General features: G+C 39.7%; 1 protein-coding gene and 1 long non-coding RNA gene across 2 annotated transcripts in view; one reads left to right on the top strand and one right to left on the bottom strand.

Annotated features, from left to right (window-relative positions):
* Positions 1-2012, bottom strand: part of PP2D1 (protein phosphatase 2C like domain containing 1) — an 18460-nt gene extending 16448 nt beyond the window's left edge. The window contains exon 1 of the mRNA XM_038570736.1: positions 1807-2012. Coding sequence (XP_038426664.1) covers positions 1807-1835 — 29 coding nt within the window. The 5' untranslated portion in view covers positions 1836-2012. The remainder of the gene's footprint in view (positions 1-1806) is intronic.
* Positions 1831-21528, top strand: LOC119877433. Its single transcript, XR_005376970.1, has 4 exons — positions 1831-2194; positions 6549-6586; positions 20487-20585; positions 21103-21528. It is a non-coding gene; the product is annotated as an uncharacterized LOC119877433 (long non-coding RNA).

Genomic DNA, 21528 nt, shown 5'->3' with positions numbered 1-21528 from the left:
TAAGGCACCCTGCTACTGTGATTCAACTTACAGTCGATCCTTTATACCAGAAGTTTATGTTTCTCTATATAGAGAACAGCCATAATACAGTTCTCTCTCACAGGGAGCCATTCTTAGAATGTAATGTGTTATTCATTCATTCAACAAATACTTGAGTCTCTGTAATATGCTAGGTACTGTTTAATTTGCTGGGAATACAGCAGTGACCAAAACAGGCATGGTCTGTGATGAAGTTTATATTCTGAAATGAAGGCAATAAATAAAAGAAACATGTAAACATATAATACCAGATGGAGTAAGTACTAAAATGAAAAATATAATGGAATAAGAGTATAGACAGGTGCCTGGGTGGCTCAGTCAGTTAAGTGTTCACCTTCAGCTCAGGTCATGATCCTGGAGTCCTGGGATCAAGCCCTGCATCAGGCTCCCTTCTCAGCAGGGAGCCTGCTTCTCCCTCTCTCTCCTCCTGCTGCTCCTGATGCTTGTGTGCATACACTCACTCTGTCAAATAAATAAATAAATACAATCTTAAAAAAAAAAGAATAAGAGTATAGAGAAGGATGGAAGCCCTCCTTTGTACAGGGTAGTCAGAAGAATATATCATTTCCCCATGTACATAGTCTAACAGGAAGCCAAGATTTCAACTGATAACTAAGAAAGTGGAGGAAAAAGAATACTGCAGATAAAATTGTTCATTGACTTACAGATGGCAACAGACACATGAAAAAATGCTCATCAGGGAAATGCAAATCAAAACCACAATGAGATAGATATCACCTCACACCTGTCAGAATGGCTAAAAATCAAAAACACAAGAAACAAGCGTTGGCAAGGATGTGAAGAAATAGGAACACTTGTGCACTGTTGGTGGGAATGTGAACTGGTATAGCCTCTGTGGAAAACAGTATGGAGATTCCTCAAAAATTAAAAATATGGGGATCCCTGGGTGGCTCAGCAGTTTAGCACCTGCCTTTGTCCCGGGGCATGATCCTGGACCAGGGCATGAGTCCTGCGTTGGGCTCCTTGCATGGAGCCTGCTTCTTCCTCTGCTTGTGTCTCTGCCTCTCTCTCTCTCTCTCTCTCTCTCTTTCTCTGTGACTATCATAAATAAATAAAAATTTAAAAAAAAGAAGAGGTGGTATATATACACATAGTGGAATATTATCCAGCCATAGAAAAGAATGAAATCTTGCTATTTGTATCAACATAGATGGATCTGGAGAGTATAATGGTAAGTGAAGTAAGTCAGAGAGAGCTGACATTTCACTTATATGTGGAATTTAAGATACAAAGCAAATGAAGAAAGGGGAAAGAAAGAGACAAACCAAAAAAACAGACTCTTAACTATAGAGAACAAATTGACGGTTACCAGAGGGGTGGTGGGTGGGAGGATGGGGGAAACAGGTGAAGCAGATTAAGAGCACATTTATCATGATGAGCTCTGAGTAATGCATAGAATTGTTTAATCACTGGGGCACCTGGGTGCAGTTGGTTAAGCATCTGACTCTTGATTTCAGCTTAGGTCACCATCTCGGGGTCATGAGATCAAGCCCTGTTTCAGGCTCTGTGCTCATTGCATTGTCTGCTGGAGATTCTCTCTCCCTCTCCCTCCCCCTCTCCTTCTGCCCCTCCCCCCATTCACTTTCTCTTTCTCTCTCAAATACATAAGTCTTTACCAAAAAAAAAAAAAAAGATTTGTTGAATCACTATATTGTACACCTGAAACGAATGTAACACTGTATGTTAATTACACTGGAATTTTAAAAAAATGTTCTTTGTCATGCAATAGAAATAAGGAAAATTTACCTGAAAGCACTATTAATTTCTGTGCTCATTTGGAATCTTTACGTTCCTTTTTCCTCTCTTTACCACCTTTCCCCAGCCTTTGTTCCTCCAAGTTTGGATATTGATGGTGATGGATGTAACGGAGGTGGTTACGATGGTGGTGGTAGTGGTGGCGGCAGTGGTGGTGGTCCCACTGATGTAATGGTACACCCCTTTGTGTGGAATGTTTACTACATCACCTGGAACCTCAGTCAGAACTCTCTCTAGGATTCTGAAGGACTATGAAGCAGTAAGGGCACAAACTGTGGTAACAAATTGTGCTTGAAATTTCTGAAAGAAGAATCATTCGTTAAATATACTGTCTTGTGCCTGCATAATAGGATTACAAAATAAGAGGAGTGACTATCAAGTAAGGTTTTTTAATTATAAATCATGGTACTTTCAAAATACTGATTCCAGAAGGCTGGCCTTAATATACAGACCATACACTCAGAGGTAAAGTATCTCAGGCCATCTCTCGAGGATGCTTTCTCCCACCTGCCCCGTAGGGTCTGTCCATTCCATCTCACTGCCCCGGGTCACTGCCTGAGTTATAGATCTTGGTTGAACTGTCTGTTGTCTCTTGAGACTGGCTTGACTCCTGCCAATACTTTTAGTTCCTAGGTTCGTAATCCAAAGTTGCATTCCTCCCTCTCACCCCAGGATGGATTAGAACTAGAGTTCCAGAGCAATTTATTTGCACAGGACAACTGCTTACTGAACATTTCCACGGGGATGTATTATAGTCAACTCAAAGTTAACATGACCAAAATGGAACCCACTACATTTCCTCCAGAATCTCCCACCATTAACTTGGTTAATGGAAATTGTTTTGCAGAATCCCTTTCCTTGTGTGGTTCCAGGTTAGACTTGGCCAAGGAAGGAATTTTGTGGTACCATATCTGAATGCCCTCATGGTTCGGCATGACCTGTAGATGCAGAGGTGCCTGGCAGGTTCCAGCTTGTCATTGTTTTATTTTGCCTCCAGCTCTTCCTCTGGACTGTAGGCTCTGTTGACCAACAGCAGCCCCAGACCCATCAACAAATGCCTGCCCTTACACCCATAAAGGCAAATGCTTCTTCTAGACTTCATCAGTCTCTGAGTTCCTACTTCCATAGCTGGACATCCTTGGCTTTTCAGACTGACTGGTGGGAGCTTTAACTCCCTTACCCAGATGTTCAGTTGCTTCCACACACAGTTGCAAGGCCTAATTTCAACAACAATAAGTATATTCCATGTCTGAGGGTTCAGGGTCTACTGTTTGAACTCTAGATGATATAGATGCCTCACTACCACCACCTGTTCTCCTTTTCTGGATGTCCAAGATCTGTTAGACATCTCTCTTTAATATCCCTCAGCTCATCTACTTGATTCCGTTTCCACTGCTTTCACTGTTTTAGGGTGCAAAAATATTTTGCCTGGATTACTACACTGGCCACCTAGCTGCTCTCCCCATGTCTGGGCTGGTTGCTTCTCAATGCATTCTCCTTGGAGTAGCCAGAGGTGATCCAGCTTCCTAAGGCTTGATACGGGCTTGCCCTGGTTCCTGGGATAAACTCCCTTATGTATTTGACAAAGCTCTGCCTCCTTCAGTCTCTGTTAATTTGTCTAGCTTCACCTCTCATCATTGCCCCCTCACCCCATGCCAATATTGTGCAGAGCCATTAAAGAAACCTTCCCTAGTTCGGTAGGACATGACAGTTAATTGTTTTTATTTGAATTTCTTATTATTCAGCTGCTTTTTAATTCATACCACATATGCCAGTACTGCATATTCATTTCCATCGGCTGCATCATTCCCCTTGCCACAAATTGGGAAGGAGTGAAGCATGTTCTTTAAGCAAGTACTGAGTCTCCTTTAGGCTCTCACTTCCTGGGATGGGGTCCGGCAACTTGCAGGGTGGCTGTGGTATTCATATCTCACCTCCACATGCAGCCATCAAGCCCCGCAGGGATTAGAGTAGTAGGAAACGCTGCCTTACTGGTGACTTAACGGTATCTTTTTAGAGGGGTAAAAAGGGAGAAAATATACTCCTCAAATACTTCCCAAAGGAGAAGATGGGTCTATCCCTACATAGGTTCTCAGCAGATTGTTTTCTTCCAAAGTTCATTTGTGGTCTGTTAATTTTGTCTATCAGTTGATTATGTTACCTATTTCACTGACTCAAAAACATGTTGTATTTATATTTATTGATTGATAGATACCCAATTAATGCCTTCTCCTTTTTAAAATAGTCAAGCAATACAGAAGTATGTAAAGGAAGAGCAGAGGTCTCCCTTTCTAAAGGTAACCACTGCCAAAAAATCAGGTGTATATTGTTCCAGAGCGGTTCCTATGTATTTACATATATATACACGAATATATAGAAGCAACCTATTTTTTTTAAAGTAAACTTTGCCCACAATGTGAGGTAGATATAGCCTATTTTTAAACTTAGGCTTAATTTGCATACTGTCAATGGCACAAATTCTAAATGTATAACATGATGAACTATGGGAATACACTTGTTGATTGTATTAAATCGCTTTCCTAAAAAAAATAAAAATAAAAAAAAAAATAAATCGCTTTCCTGTATTTTAAAAAATAGCTTGGTAACACAACCACAATATTATTCTGTAAATGCTTTCTGTCACTTAGTGGTCAGGGGTGAGGATTTTTCAAGTCAGGACCTATCAACTTACCCTATTCTCACCCCCGACCTCCGAGATTTTATTTATTTATTAGAGAGAGAGAGAGAGAAAGAGAGAGAGCATGAGCTGGGGGAGCGGCAGGCAGAGGGAGAGGGAGAAACAGACCCCCTGAGCAAGGAGCCCGACTCAGGACTCAATCTCAGGACCTGAGGTGAAGGCAGATGCTTAACTGACTGAACCACTCGGGCACCCTCACTTTATTCTTTTTAACTGTTGTGTTATATTCTATAAAAAATATAAAGATATAGATTACCTATAATGATGGAATTTTTTTTTTGCTATAATAATCAAAGTCACAATGAATATGAACACACATATGCAGGCCGGGTGCACAAGCTGGTGCTTTTTGGATATCCAAACCACAGAAAATCTGGATGAATGAATAGGTAATGAATGCTAGGTAATGAATCCATTACTCTTCATAGAGTTGTTATCACTATTATATTTTATAAAGCGATCTAAAATGTGACTTTGTGGGATGCCTTGAGTGGCTCAGCAGTTGAGCATTTGCCTTAGGCTCAGGGTGTGATCCTGAAGTTCCCGGATTGAGTCCCTGGATGGAGTCCCACATCAGGCTCCCTGTGTGGAGCCTGCTTCTCCCTCTGCTTATGTCTCTGCCTCTCTCTCATGAAAAAATAAAATCTTTAAAAAAATTTTAAAAAGTGACTTTGTATCTATTCATTATTTTAAAGATAAATGAGGCAGCTTTATTTATAGTGCTTAAAAATAAGTAACTAGTTTACTAAGTGAGTTGTAAATATATTGGCATACTATAAGGCCTATAAAAACAAACTGACTTATTTAGAAAAAAATCCACTGAATATCTTTTGATAAAAAGCAGACTACAGGGATCCCTGGGTGGTGCAGCGGTTTAGCGCCTGCCTTTGGCCCAGGGCGCGATCCTGGAGACCCGGGATCGAATCCCACGTCGGGCTCCCGGTGCATGGAGCCTGCTTCTCCCTCTGCCTATGTCTCTGTCTCTCTCTCTCTCTCTGTGTGACTATCATAAATAAATAAAAATTAAAAAAAAAAAAAGCAGACTAAACGGGATCCCTGGGTGGCGCAGCGGTTTGGCGCTTGCCCTTGGCCCAGGGCGCAATCCTGGAGACCCAGGATCGAATCCCAATCGGGCTCCCGGTGCATGGAGCCTGCTTCTCCCTCTGCCTGTGTATCTGCCTCTCTCTCTCTGTGTGACTATCATAAATAAATAAATAAATAATTAAAACAAAGTTTTTTAAAAAAAAAGCAGACTACAGAGTTAGCATAAATATTTTTGTAAATTGTACACATGCGTAAAGAAATATCTGGAAAAATGTTTACCAAACTAATATTAGTTTTATCATTGTATAAGATTTTTACTCTTTCATATTTGCTTCTTTATTTAGATTTTTAATGAAATGTATTATTTCCCCTGAATAATTATGGTATTTTCAAATAAATCAATCTATATACCCTTTTTATATTTTTACATAAAAACTTCCATACATTTTTATTTTTTTTAAATAAATGAGGGTGCCTGTGTGCTCAGTTGGTTGCACAAATGGTTGCACAAATCCAACTCTTGATTTTGGCTTGGGTGGTGATCTTGGGGTCATGAGATGGAGCCCCACATTGGGCTCTGAGCTTGGCAGGGAGTCTGCTTGAGATTCTCTCTCTCCTTCTCCTTCTGCCCCTTGCCCTACTTGTGCCCTCTCTCTCATTCTCTCTCTTCCCCCTCTCAAATAAATAGATGAATCTTAAAAAAAATTATACTTAAACAATGCATAAATAAACAAAAAGATAAATAAATTTGGGGCTCTTGGCTGATTCAGTTGGTGAAACATGTGACTCTTGATCTCAAGGTTGTGAGTTTGAACCCCACGTTGAGTGTAGAGATAAACTTAAATACAAAATTTTAAAAAAATTTAAAAGAAAAGAGCATAAAACTTGTACTTGCTTCTTATTACAGTAGAAAATATAAGTGAGTAAGTGGTTTCTTACTTACTCACTGGTGAAAGTGTTCTTTCTTTCCTTCCTCAACCTATCATCCAAGGAGAGACTCCCCGGACAACAGGAATCCTTCCAACACAGGTCAGGAAACAAATTGATTGTATGTTATATATTCTCATGTTATGCATATACTGTTCTAGAATTTGCTTTTTTTTTACTTAGCAGTAATATTATTGACACTGTTCCATATTAGTTCACTTAGATCTACCTCATTCTTCTTTAATAGCTACATAATATTCTATTGTATGATTGTACAAAAAGTTATTTAATGTTTCCTCTATAGATGGACATTTAGTCTGGTAATAGCATTTGCCTTCGCAAACAATGCTGCAAGAAGGGGCACCTGGATGGCTCAGTTGCTTAAGCATCTGCCTTCAGCTTGGGTGGGGATCCCAGGGTCCTGGGATGGAGCCCTTCATCCAGCTTCCTGCTCAGCAGGGAGTCTGCTTGTTCCCCACCTCCCCCTCCTCCCTGCAGCTGTGCTCTCTCTCTCTCATTCTCATAAATAAATAAAATCTTTTAAAAACAGAATGAAACAAAATCCAATGTTACAACAATAAAAAATCCTGTACATATACCCATTTGATAAATTCCTGGTAGTAGAATTACTCTATCAATGACTAAATGCATTTTGGATTTTTCAAACTTATTTAACAACCCTTTATTGAAGATATACTATGTGTCAAGCTCTGTTTTTAGCCTAGGGATATCATGAAGAAAATAAATGTATCCATGCAAGGAACACACATTCCAAATTTGGCCAAATAGCCATTTATATATTTGATATCAATTTATACTATTTTGGAGTGTTTTATTTTTTCTCTATTGATTAATAAAGGGCATAAAAGAGAAAAATAGTTCACTGATATTTCTTTTCATTTTAAACTAAGAGAAAGGTTGACATTTTTGCAAATATTTGTAGGGTACTAAACTTTCTTTTTCTCTGAAACTGATGATTCAGATACTTTCCCCCCCTATTTTGTTGTTCACCTTTTTCTCATTGATTAGACACCTACCTTCCATAACATTTTCTTTCAAAGACTATTTATTGGGCAGCCCCGGTGGCTCAGTGGTTTAGCGCCGCCTTCAGCCCAGGGCGTGATCCTGGAGACCTGGGATCAAGTCCCACGTCAGGCTTCCTGCAGGGAGCCTGCTTCTCACTCTGCCTGTGTCTCTGCCTCTCTCTGTCTCTGTGTCCCAAATAAATAAATAAAATCTTTTTTAAAAAAAGGACTATTTATTCATGAGAGACACAGGCAGAGGAGAAGCAGGCTCCCCGTGGGGAACCCGAGGTGGGACCCAATCCCAGGACCCTGGATCACAACCTGAGCCAAAGACAGATGCTCAACCACTGAGCCACCCAGTCATCCCTATAATAGTAAACTTTTACTATATGTATCACTTTTCTGTATTGTTTATTTTTCCTTAATACATGCATAATTTTTTTCTGAAAAAAATAAATCTACTTTTAAATATATAAGTAGCCAACACAATATTGAAGGAGAACAAAGTTAGAAGATCGACACTGTCCAACACCAAGACATACTCTAAAGCTACAGTAATAGGAAAATGTCGTATTGGCGAAAGAACAAAGAGATCGATGGCACAGAACAGAGAGCCCAGACATAAACCTACACAAATATAATTGACTAATATTTAACAATGGAACAAAGGCAATTCAACGAAGAAAGGGACAATCTTCAACAAATGGTGCTGGAACAATAGACAGCCTCATGCAAAAAAAAAAAAAAATCTAGACACAGATCTAACACTTTTCACAGAATTCACTCAAAATGGCTCAAATAACTAAATTTAAAACAGAAAACCATAAAACTCCTAAAAGATAACATAGGAGACAATCTAGTAACCTTGGGTTAGGCAATGACTTTTTAGATATGAAAAGCTCAACCCATGGGAGAAAAATTGACAAGTTGAACTTCACTGAAATAAAAAACTACTCCGCAAAATACACTAATAGAATGGAAAGACAAACCACAATTTGGGAGAAAATATTTGTAAAACATATATTTGAGAAATGGCTGGTGTTCAAAAAAATGCAAAGAACTCTTAAAACCCCACAATAAGGGGCGCCTGGGTGGCTCAGTCAGTTAACTGCCCACCTTCAGCTCAGATCATGATCTGAGGGTGCTTTGGGCTCCCCACTCAGCGGGAGTCTGCTTCTTCCTTTCCTGCTCGCATTCCTGCTCCTGCTACTTGTGTCCTCTCTTTCTCTCTGTGTCAAATAAATAGATAAACAAATAAACATCTTAAAAAAAGAAAATCTATTAGAAAAAACGCAAAAACCCCCATAAGAAAACCAAACAACTTGATTTAAAAATGAGCATAAGATCTGAACAGATACTTCACCAAAGAAAAGATGCAGATGGCAAACAAGCATAGGAAATGATGTTTAATATTGTATGTCATTAGAAAATTGCAAATGAAGACAATGAGCTATCACTACACACCTATTAGAATGGCTAAAGTCCAAAACACTGATGACACCAAATGAAGGAGAAGATGATGAGCAGCAGGAACTCTCGTTTCTTACCCGTGGGAATTTAAAATGGTACAGTTGCTTTGGAAGACAGTTTGGCAGTTTTTTGCAAAGCTAAACATATGTTTACTATACGATAGAGCAATCACACTCCTATCACACTCCTAGGTATTTACCCAAATGAGTTGAAAACTTATATTCACATAAAACCTGCACATGACTGTTTACAGCAGCTTTATTCCTAATTGCCAAAGCTTGAAAGCCACCAGGATGTCCTTCAGCAGGTGATGGATAAATAAACTGTGGTACATGCATACAATGGATTAGTACTCAGTAATGAAAAGAAATGAGCTATCAGTCAGGAAAAGACATGAATGAATCTTTAATGCATATCACTAAGGGAAAGAAATCAATCTGAAAAGGCTATATATCCTATGACTAGCTACATGACACTCTAGAATAAAGGCAAAACCATGGAGATAATAAAAGGATTGATGCTTGCCAGGAGTTGGGAGGGAAGAGATGAATTGGTGGAGCACAGGGGATTTTTAGAGCAGTAAAACTATTCTGAATGATACTGTAATGGTGGATTCAAGTTATTATACATTTGTCAAAACTTATGGAATGTACAACACAAAGAATTATTTAAAATGTAAATGATGGGTTATTTCATAATGATGTATCAATATTGGTTTACTAATTATAACAAATGCATCATGCTGGGACATCTGGGTGGCTCAGTGGTTGAGCATCTGCCTTTGGCTCAGGGCGTGATCCCAAGGTCCCGGGATTGGGTTCCACATTGGGCTCCCTGTGGGGAGCCTGCTTTTCACCCCCCCACCCCCCATCCCTGCCTATATCTCTGCCTCTCTGTCTGTGTCTCAAATGAATGAATGAATGAATGAATGAGTGAATAAACAAATAAATAAATAAATAAAGCTTAGGGCACCAGGGTGGCTCAGTGGTTGAATGTCTGCCTTTGGCTCAGGTTGTAATCCTGGGGTCCTGGGGTCGAGTCCTATATCGGCTCCCTGCATGGATCTTGTTTCTCTTTTTGCCTATGTCTCTGCCTGTCTCTCTGCGTCTTGCATGAATACATAAATAAAATCTTTTAAAAATATTTTAAAAATATTTTTAGGGATCCCTGGGTGGAACAGCGGTTTGGCGCCTGCCTTTGGCCCAGGGCGCGATCCTGGAGATCCGGGATCGAATCCCACATCGGGCTCCCGGTGCATGGAGCCTGCTTCTCCCTCTGCCTGTGTCTCTGCCTCTCTCTCTCTCTCTCTCTCTCTCTGTGACTATCATAAAAAATGAATAAAAAAAATTAAAATAAAATAAAATATTTTTAAAAATTATCATGCTAATGCAAGATGTTAGCAATATGGAGGGAAGGGAGTGAGGGGGCATATGGGAAATCTGTGCTTTTTTTTTTCTTTTCATTTTCCTTTTATTTTAGTTGGAAATCTGTACTTTCTGCATAATTTTTCTGTAATTCTAAAAATGCTCAAGAATAGGCTTACTAATTAAATAATATGTGTGTGTAAGTAGAAACATTCTAGGAAAATATCTTTCTGGAAATGTATCCAATAATTTTATTTTCCTAATTCTTGTCTAAAGCAGACAAACAGTACAGGCTGTAGGAAATTAAAAGCCTATCTTAGGAAGGCTGACCACATAAGAGGAGAACCCTTTCCTATAAGATGGCTATATCAATTATTCATTTTATGTACTAAATACCTACAGGAGTCAGCACTTGACATAAAGGCCAGAAGCAGGTGTCTTTGCTTGAGGACGTCAGTGTCATGAGGAAGATAGACACACAGATGCAGTACTGGATAACAATACTGTCAGCCCAGGGACTATTTCTAATCATTTCGTCCACATTGTATTGCATCCACACGATGCTGCAAACAAACTATTAACCCATTTTACAGGCAAAGACACTAAGCTCAGGAAGGTGAATTAACTTGCTTAGAGTAAGTGGCAGAGTTGACAATCAAGCTCAAGTGTGTTGACCAGCAAAATGGGTGACTTTTCAATCATGCCAGGGACAGAGGTAAAGTCGATTCATTTTAGAAGAAGACAATCAGTGGTTATGTTGCTTAAGAAAGTTGGATTCTGGTTTGAAACTTTTGAAGTTCAAATACCTTAACAGGTCTTTTGTCTTCTATTCGAGATTCTTGCCTTTTCTTGCCACTGGAGTCAATTCTTTGGTTTGTCATTCTCCCAACCGAAGGTCCATCAACTACTGCATGTGGCTCAACAGAAAGATGACCAGACTAGAAAATACTGAAAGCCAAGCTCTCCAGCAGGCTTCCTTTGTTCACCTTAAACCTGTCTGTCAAATTCAAGTTTCCTAGATGTTCCACAACTATGCTTGTAAAAGTCGAGGCAGCAGGCATCATCAATCAGCCTGTGTGGAAGAGAGTTATATTTAGTTGTCTTTTAGGAGCTGTCTCTTTGGATATCACAGAGATTCTGGTACAGCTTGTTACTGTTTGAGGGCTTCTGGGCCTGCGGCAAGAGAAAATGGAGTGGGTGGTTTGCTGAAGTTTTTATAAATACCCCAGTATTTATTTAATGGTAGAAACACACAGAGAGAACACACAGAGTGTTAGAGGAAAGAACACAGCTTAGCTCCATTCATCCTCTGGGCCCACGACCAAGCACTTCCAGTCTGTTCTGAGGATCTGCCTCTGGAGCCAGCTGCAGCCCTGTGTCTGGGGAAGTCACCTGCCTGGCTGCTGGAAGAGGAAGGAAGGAAGGAACAGGGAACAATGAAGCCCTTGTTAAAAGCCAAGTTTTTTGTTGTTGTTGTTTGGTTTTGTTTTTTAAGTTTATTTTCTAATCATGTCACTCCTCTGCTCAGAACCTTTCAGTAGCTTGCCACTGCTTCTAGGATAAAGGTCAAAAGCCCTGATATGGCAGATGAGGCTCTCTAGCCTGCTCTTCAGTTTCATCTCTTCCCACATTCTTTTTCTTTAAAGTCCCTTAAACATGTCCCTGCTCTGCCCACGTGAGGCCTATCCATGCTATTCCCTCCACCTGGAATGCTTTTCCCTCCACTGTCAAAAATTCTAGCTCATTATTCATTTCTCAGCTAAAACATCACTTCTACAAGCTGGACTTCAGCATCATCAAAAAAGTGTTTCCAGGGGCTTCAAATCAATCTTCCCTCCTCATCACCTTCCCAACTCCTTATACTTTTCCTTTATTCGAATTTCTAATGATGTATCTGTATGATTATTTAATTAATGTCTGTCTCTCCATTCCTGTCTTGCTTCCCATTTTCACTCCAGAGCCAATGCATAGACTTATAGTAGATATATCTGCCTTGTAAGGAGACTATAAAATAAGCATTTGATCACTTTAATATTCAATTTTTAATAAAGGAAGTAAAAAAAGATCCTGATTAGTTTCCCCCTTTCTCAATTCTTAGCTGTGCCTTAGTCTGAAGATATACTTCCCTGAAGCTAGTCAATAATAGGACTAAGAAAAAGGACAATGTAGTATCAGAAGCTCTTAGACTCTGCTGCTGGGAACTTGGCCACCAAGCAGTCTTATAATTACACCTGTGTTGTCTGGCATGGTAGCCACTAGCCATGTGTCCTGTTTAAATTTAATCTAGTTAAGGGACACTTGGCTAGCTCAGTCAGTAGGCCATGGGACTCTTAATCTCAGGGTCAAGAGGTCAAGCCCTATGTTGGGTGTGGTGCCTACTTAAAAGAAATAAACTAGTTTAAATTAAATAAAATTAAAATTTCATCAACTAATCAAGTTAAAAAATTATCAATCCAACTAGCCATGTTCCACATATCAATGATCACACGTGGTCCATAATTACCATATTGGACTGTGTCAATGTAGAACATTTCCATTATCACAGCAAGTTCTATTGAATAGTAGTGCTGCTCTAGAATGAACAGAACAGGGAGCCTGGGTGGCTCAGTGGTTGAGCGTCTGCCTTTGGCTCAGGTCGTGATCCTGGGGTCCTGGGATCAAGTCCTAAATTGGGTTCCTCGCAGGGAGACTGCTTCTCCCTCTGCCTGTGTCTCTGCCTCTCTCTCGGTGTCTCTCATGAGTAAATAAATAAAATCTTAAAAAAAAAAAACAAAACCAAAGTAATACATGTACATAGTCAAAATGTAATTGTATGTAAAATTTACCAATTTTGAATGTATTTTCTTCCAAAAATGTGAATGATGATAAATATAAAAAAAGAAATTAAAATTATTTTTCGCATTTTAAAAAATGCTATCTTTCTTCCAAAATATTCTGAATGACCTATCAAAACTAAAAGACAAAGTGAAGTTACAGTCAATCACTATCAAATTTCTAGTCAAAGGTATTAAACAAATTGCATGTTTTATTAGCTTCTTAGAAATTTCAGTTAAGTCTTCCATAATTTTTTTAAAAATATTTTATTTATTTATTCATGAGAGACACAGAGAAAGAGAGAGAAGCAGAGGCATAGGCAGAAGGAGAAGCAGGTTCCATGCAGGGAGCCTGATGTGGGACTCGATCCCGGGACTCCAGGATCACGCCCTGGGCCAAAGGCAGGCGCTAGACCACTGAGCCACCCAGGGATCCCCAGTCTTCCATAGTTTTATAGAACTGTTTACAGTTTTGCATTTACTACTCATCTATTTGCCAATGGAAAAATCTGTCATTCTTCCCATATGTAATGTTTAGATTTATATACACACACATTTAAGGGTAAAAAATTGACTAATACTACAAAATGTTCCTCTGACACTGCAATGTTAGTCAATACTTGTGCTAATTTAGGAAGATCTTCAGAAGCATGAATTGGAGCACAAAGAGAAGCAAGAAAACAGCTGCCTGGCATGCTGGGAAACAATACTTTATATGCAACAGTCTTTTGCATTCACGCTAAGAAGGAGGATTTGACAAGTTAATTTGTCTTTTCTCTTACCTAAGCATTCCTGCCACTCAGATCCTTCCTGCACTTCCAAACTGTGCTCTCTCATACTCAAACTTCTCAATATTTTAATGCAGGCGCCTTCTGTTTTGAGGATTTAGGACAAGAAAGGCAAGGAAGTGTGTCTCTTAGGGCATGATACGGTTAGGCAAAAGGATGAATGTATAGGTTTACAGGGTTGTCTAGAGCGCCTACCAAGTGACAAATGACAGAGATTCCCCTCCTCCAGTCTGCTTTTGAGTGTTTATGGCATGAGAGATGCTATAAACTCCGGGTCTCAGAGTAGAGACTCCTCTTGCCGGAGGCTAAGGGCCATGCTGTTTTAAAAACTAATTAGAGAGAGACTGCCTGGGTGGCTCGGTGGTTGAGTGTCTGCCTTCAGCTCAGGGCCTAATCCCAGGGTCCTCAAGGGGTTCTGGGTTTGAGTCCCACATCAGGCTCCCTGCATGGAGCCTGCTTCTCCCTCTGCCTATGTTTCTGCCTCTCTCTGTGTGTCTCTCATGAATAAATAAAACCTTAAAAAAAAAAGAAAGAAAGAAAAACTGGGCAGCCTTGGTGGCTAGAGGTTTGGCGCCTGCCTTCAGCCCAGGGCGTGATCCTGGAGACCCCGGATCGAGTCCCATGTCGGGCTTCTTGCATGGAGCCTGCTTCTCCCTCTGCCTGTGTCTCTGCCTCTGTGTGTGTGTGTGTGTCTCTCATGAATAAATAAATAAAATCTTTTTTTTTTTTTAAAGAAAAACTAATTAGAGAACATTCAATCGTTAATGGAGTACCAGACTATTTTTCAAAAGCACTACAGTGAACTTGCTATAAAGATGGACCTATAAGCTCATGCTCTAAGGCACTTCTACTCCAAACATTTAACAATGATAGTTTACAAATGGTATACAAGGACACAAATTTAATAGGATGCTGCCCACTACCTCACACTATACTCAGCAATTGACTGAAATGCAACAGAACTTAAATGTGAAAGATAAGAACAAAAAAACTCAAAGAGTATGTATAAGAGTATCTTCATGAACTGCGGTAGGCAAAGAGATTTTTGGGGTTTTTAAAAGATTTTATTTATTTATTCATTAGAGACACAGGGAGCGAGTAAGCGAATGAGAGAGAAAGAGAGATAGGCAGAGACATAGGCAGAGGGAGAAGCAGGCTCTCTGCAGGGAGCCTGATGCAGGACTTGATCCCAGGACCCAGAGATCCTGACCTGAGCCGAAGGCAGATGCTCTATGGCTGAGCCACCCAGATGCCCCATCAGGGATACTATTAAGAGAGTGAAAGGTCAAGCCTCAGACTAAGAGAAGAGATTTGCAACATATATATCCATTGAAAGATTCAAATACTAAATACACATTAAAAATCTACTAAATAATAAAAAAAGACATTTTAAAGAGTGTAGAAGACTTGAATAGGCGTTTATTTCACAAAAGTGGAAATCTAAAATGCCAATAAGCAAATGAAAATGTGCTCAACATTATTATGCATGCTGAAAATGCTAATTAAAACCACAAAGAGGTGCACCTGGTTGGCTCAGTGGTTGAGTGTCTGCCTTTGGCTCAGGTCTTGATCCTGGGGTCCTGGGATGGAGTCCTGTATCAGGCTCCCTGCAGGGAGTTGTCCTTCTGCCTATGTCTCTGTCTTTCTGTGTCTTTCATGAATAAGTACAGTCTTAAACAAAACAAAACAAAACAAAACAAAACAAAACAAAACAAAACAAAACAAAACCACAAAGAGATACCATTCTACAACCACCAAAATGAATGGTGAAAATGAAAGAGATTGATGATACCAAAATTTGATAATAATGTGGAATACTGTCATTTTCATATACTGCATATAGGAGCATATATTGGTACAGCCATTTTAGAAAAATGGCATTAATCTATTAGAGGTCATTGTACACTTTCCCTGTGATCCAGCAACCGTACTCCTAGGTATAGGAGAAATGAGCATATATGAGCACAAAAGAGCTTTATAATAACATTCAGGGGCACATAGGTGGCTCATTGGTTGAATGTCTGACTCTCAGTTTCAGCTCAGGTTTCATGGTTGTGGGATCTAGCCTTGTGTCAGGTTCCATGCTCAGTGCAGAGTCGGCTTCAGATTCTTTCTCCCTCTCCCTCTGCTCCTCCCCTGCTCTCATGCTCACACTTTCTACAATGAATATATCTTTTTTCTTTTTAAAGATTTTATTTATTTATTCATGAAAGACAGGGAGAGAGAGACAGAAAGAGAGAGAGAGAGAGAGGCAGAGACACAGGCAGCAGGAGAAGCAGGATCCATGCAGCCTGAGCCACCCAGGGATCCCCTGAATAAATCTTTTTAAAAAACTCAACCAACCAAACAAACAAAAGAGTATTCATAGAAACTTTATTCATATTAAGTAAAGAACTGGAAATATTCATCAATAGGAGAATGGATAAGCAATGATATAGTCATATAATGGAATACTATACAACAGTAAAAAGAAGTGACATATGGCTACATAGAACAACATGATGATGTCATATTCATAACCATATTCACAAAGGGGCCTTACAGTAAGAGTCCATGCTATATGATTAAAGTTACATGAAGTTCAAGAATAGGCAAGACTAATCTATGATAATGAAGCCAGAATAATGATTGCCTTAGGGCACTGACTAGAAAGTGGTGAAAGGGAGGCTTCTTTGGTGTTGGGAATACTCTATATCTTCATCTGGGTGGTGAGTAGCCAAGTATACACATATAAAAAAATTCGTTGAGAGGCACCATTACAATGAGTATACTTAATAGATGTTATATCTTAAAAGTCTACTCAAAGAAAATAGAATAAATATCCCAGAATGACATCCCAGCACCTGTTTTCACCAACTGAAAGAAATCTGAAGAGGATTTTGCTTTTTACAAAAAAAGCCCATTATCAAACTAACTTAGGTCTTTCATAAAAGTGAAGGGGAGGAATGTGAACTTTCTGAAAATTGGAGGATACCTCTATTCAGATATGGAAAATTGTTGCAGAAAATTTAGGTCATATCAAAGTTTGGTTCTTTGAAAATTTGATTTTTTTTTTTAAAGTAGGCTCTATGCCCAAAGTTGGGCTCAGACTCACAAACCTGAGATCAAGAGTTGCATGCTCTACTGACTACACCAGTTGCATATCGCAAAATTTGATTTTTTATTTATTTTTATTTTTTTATTTTTTATTTTTATTTTTTTAAAGATTTTATTTATTTATTCATGAGAGAGAGAGAGAGAGAGAGAGAGAGAGAGGGGCAGAGACACAGGCAGACAGAGAAGCAGGCTGCATGCAAGGAGCCCGATGTGGGACTTGAACCTGGGAATCCAGGATCACACCTTGAGCCAAAGGCAGGCGCTCAACTTCTGAGGCACCCAGGCATACCAAATTTGATTTTTTAATATAATTTTCAAGTTATTCAAAGAGATAGATACTCACATAATGCCCTAGAAAAGTAGTCAGCCACTCACTTGAATTCAGAAGAAAAAAGTCTTTATTTCTTTTACTTACTTTGTATCTTTATTGTAAATGGTAGGTAGGCTGATAAACATATGTGTTAAAATTTAAGAAGAAAACAATGACAATGGGGAAAAACCATCTCTTTTTACAAGGGCAGTGCTCAGCCAGACACATTTAGGCCTATTATTAAATATGAAAAATTGTTTTTAAGAACAATTAAAAATAAAAATGAATACGATGGCACTAATGGTATTTGGGGGCATGGCTAAGACTCACTGTAGAAATGAGGATTTAATTGCATAAATGCTTGAAAACTGGGGAAAAATAATTTATATCTCTGTACAGTAGGAATCATTTTATAATTGTTTTTCGATAATTTTTCCTTAGAAGGAAAAATTTTATTTTAGAGGTTATTAAAATAAATGTCCAGTAATTACAGCAACTTGTTCCAGAGGGAAGTTAGTCCAAAGAGCTCCGCACTAAGGCAGGTAGGTACCTTCCATGTTTTTATTTTTCCATCACATCAAGCTGCAATCTCTAGAAACAGGTGGCTGTGCCGGAAAGGATGCCAGCCACTGGCCACACACTGGGCCAAACTTGCTCTGATATCACCTGATCCAGACTCAGCCCTTGGAGTCTGGGTCCTCAGAGGGGGCAGTTTCAATCTACCTGTGGCTTCAGGCTTGTTGGTGTTTTGCAGAAGCTGTATTGCCTTGGTAGGAAAGAATATGGCAAAAAGGTGCTGGGTGTTGCAGTAACAATAGGTGGTCACAAAATTTGACTTTCTCAGACAAGAAGGCATGTCTGAGCAAGGGATGCTAGATCAACAGGGGCCAGCTATACCGTCTGCTGGAGGGAGTCAGGCAATATTGCCAAGGGGAAGGCTCCCTGGCAGGAAAGAGCTTCCAGAGTTTGGCTGAAGTAAACAATTAATTGGGGAGAAGGGGTGGGAGAGGTTGGACTTTGCCAATCAACTGACTGAGTTGAGACTATTTTAAACGTTATGAGAAGCCATGAAAGAGTTCTAAGCAGGGAATTGTGGGATCAGGTTTGCACTTACAGTTTTAAAACTGTCCTTCTGCCGTCTGGGTCGCTCAGTGGTTGAGAGCCTTTGGCCCAGGGCGTGATCCCGGAGTCCTGGGATTGAGTCCCACATCGGACTTCCTGCAGGGAACTTGCTTCTCCCTCTGTTTCTGTCTCTCTCTGTGGTCTCTCATGAATAAATAAATAAAACCTTTTAAAAAAAACAACACGACTCTGTCCTTTGAAGAGGGGATTGTGATAGAGCCAGAGTAAAAGCAGAGAGACCGATTAGGAAGTTGTTATTAGTAGTCCGGGAAGAGATAATAGTGGTGGAGATAAATATGAACAGATGGGATATAGAGTTTATAGGGATAAATGACTACTAGTACTTACTAAGAACTTTGAGGAACTAGAGATATGAAAAAATGAGAAAAATCAGTTTTATTTTTATTTATTTTTTAAAAAAGATTTTATTTATTTATTTGAGATAAAATGCCTGTGTGAGAATGAGCACAAGTTGGGGGGAGGGGGGAGGTGTTTAGAGGCAGAAGGAGAAGCAGGCTCCCAGCTGAGCAGGGACCCCGAAGCAGGGTTCTATCCCGGGACCCTGGGATCATGACCTGAGTGGAAGGCAGACACTTAACTGACTGAGCCACCCAGGAGACCCAAGAAGAATCAGCTTTTACTCTCAAGGATGGCCAGTGAAAGATAAATACATCTAAGAATTTGCTATGTATCTTTCTTTTCTTTTCTTTTTTTTTTAAAGATTTTATTTATTCATGACACACACACACACACACACACACAGAGGCAGAGACATGGGCAGAGGGAGAAGCAGGTTCCATACAGGGAGCCCAATGTGGGACTCAATCCGGGGAGTTCGGGACCACGCCCTGAGCGAAAGGCGGACGCTTGACAACTGAGCCACCCAGGTGTCCCACTAATGGATCTCTCTAAATCTTGCTCTTGCTTTTTTCTAGGTGCTTATTGAACATATACAAAACTGGGCTTACATGTCAGTGTGGCTGTTTTTAATATAAATGGTATTATACTATACAAGGTTCATTCAACAGTACTTCTTGGAGATCTATCTATGCTATTACATCCGTATAAAGATCATTCTTTGTAACAGCAACATAATACTCTATAATATTAATATGCCAGAAGTAAACTCCAGTGGTCAAACTGCCCCCTACAATTCCCACTCTCCAAGCCCTTCATTTTCTAATTGTGGCTTCCTTACTTAAGTAAATTGTGTTAACCTCAATAAAGAGGTAAAGTGAGGCAAGATCAAATTACCAGAAATTGAATTTATTTGGGAATAGCAGAGGAATTGCCATTCAGGAAACACACACTGTAGCAAGCTACAGGTGAATCCATTGAATGCTTGGGGTGGGCTATATTTACCGGCAAGGTGGAAGTCTGGCCAGAGTCCAGGCAGGTAAGTTGATTGGCTTGAGGGTAGGAAGAGATTCTTAGTGCATGTTCACAGGTCTTCTATAAATCATGCACTTACAGAAAGCATCCTCAGTTCTTAAGTTCTGTTCTTTTGAGGATGCATGCGATTCTCCATTTCATATCCTCCAGTTCCATTTTTATTTTATTTCTTTATTTAATGAAGTAAATAAACTCTGTGCCTAACCTGGGCCTCAAACTCACAACCTGGAGATCAAGAGTCACATGCTCTACCAACTGAGCCAGCTAGGCGCCCCCCTCTGGTTCCATTTTAGATAGAAAGCCTTTCACAGTTGTAAATACTTCATAAACCCAAACACTGCTTTTTATTTTCTTGGTACTCACTTCGTAAAAGGGCTCTGCACACAGGAACTTACTGAATGCTCACAACAGTCTGATTGTGAAGAGGCAAGCCTCCTGAATCCTTTGCCCTTGAAATGTCCCCCTGCCTGGTGTTCATAACACAATTTGAATAGGCCTTGAAATTGTGGGCCTGCAGCCTAAGGCAGGATGTCATCTGGGTGCTCTGAGCAGGGAAATAATGAAAAATAATGTTCAGTTGATGTCACAAGCCATTCACCATTCAGACAGTGATGTTTTTCAGGGTGGACTGAAATGAGTTTGCTTTCTTCTGCTTCAAAACATCCTGGAAATAGCCTGCCTCCTGAATTCTGAGGCTGACTGTGGAGGGTGAAGGTGATGGGTGAGTTAATATTAAAGCTGGCTTTTTCCCTCAACATTTTATTATGGAAAATTTCAAACATACAGAAAAGTTGAAAGAATTGCAGAGTGACCACTCCTATACCCACTACCTAGATTCAATTATTAACATTTTGCTGATTGCTTTATCACCTAATCTGTTCATCTGCTGATTTGCCCATTCACAGATGCATCAGTTCATCTTTTTTTTTTTTTAATTTTTAGAAAAATTTTTAGAGAGGGAAGAAGGGGCATAGATAGAGAGATTTTTTTTTTTTTTTTTACTTAAAAAATTTTTTAAATTTATTTTAGAGAGAGAGGGCATGCAGGGGAAGGGGCAGGGGCAGAGGGAAAGAATCCTCAAGCTGACTCCCAGCTGAGTGCACAGCAGGTCATAGGCCTGGATCCCAGCACCCCAAGATCATGACCTGAGCCCAAATCAAGAGTCAGCCATTTAACCTATGAGCCACCCAGGTGCCCCAATTCATTTTATATTTTGACACTGCCCCCTAAATTTTCAGCATGAGCACCATTAACTGGAGTTTAATATTTATGACTTAAAAAAAATACTTGACGGAAATTTATAACCAGTGCACAAATCTCAAGTGGACCATCTCATCAATCTGACAAGCACCTACACGTGGAACCCAAGCCCCTATCAATATCTGTTAGACTGATCAGTGGATCACAGCCTTTAAGATTCCCATTTGGTGTGGTGAGAATGGCAAAGAGTCTGCAAAACCTCAGCAGAAGTAGGAGAGAGGAATAATGGGAAAGAGAAGCCACACGAGTGACTGTCCTGATGGAACCTGACCAGAGTCTGCCATTTCCCCTCATCAGGCTGGACTCAAGTTGGGAGATGCCGTTTCCCTTTGTGCTATCTCACATCATTGTTTAAATATACAAACTTTTATTTTTTTTCACTTTATTACTCTGCATTAAAAGTC

This window comes from Canis lupus, chromosome 23 (genome assembly GCF_011100685.1).
Source record: "Canis lupus familiaris isolate Mischka breed German Shepherd chromosome 23, alternate assembly UU_Cfam_GSD_1.0, whole genome shotgun sequence".
In the NCBI taxonomy this organism is placed as follows: Eukaryota; Metazoa; Chordata; class Mammalia; order Carnivora; family Canidae; genus Canis; species Canis lupus.
The sequence above is the reverse complement of the archived record's forward strand: the minus strand, read 5'-3'. Positions and strand labels throughout refer to the sequence as shown.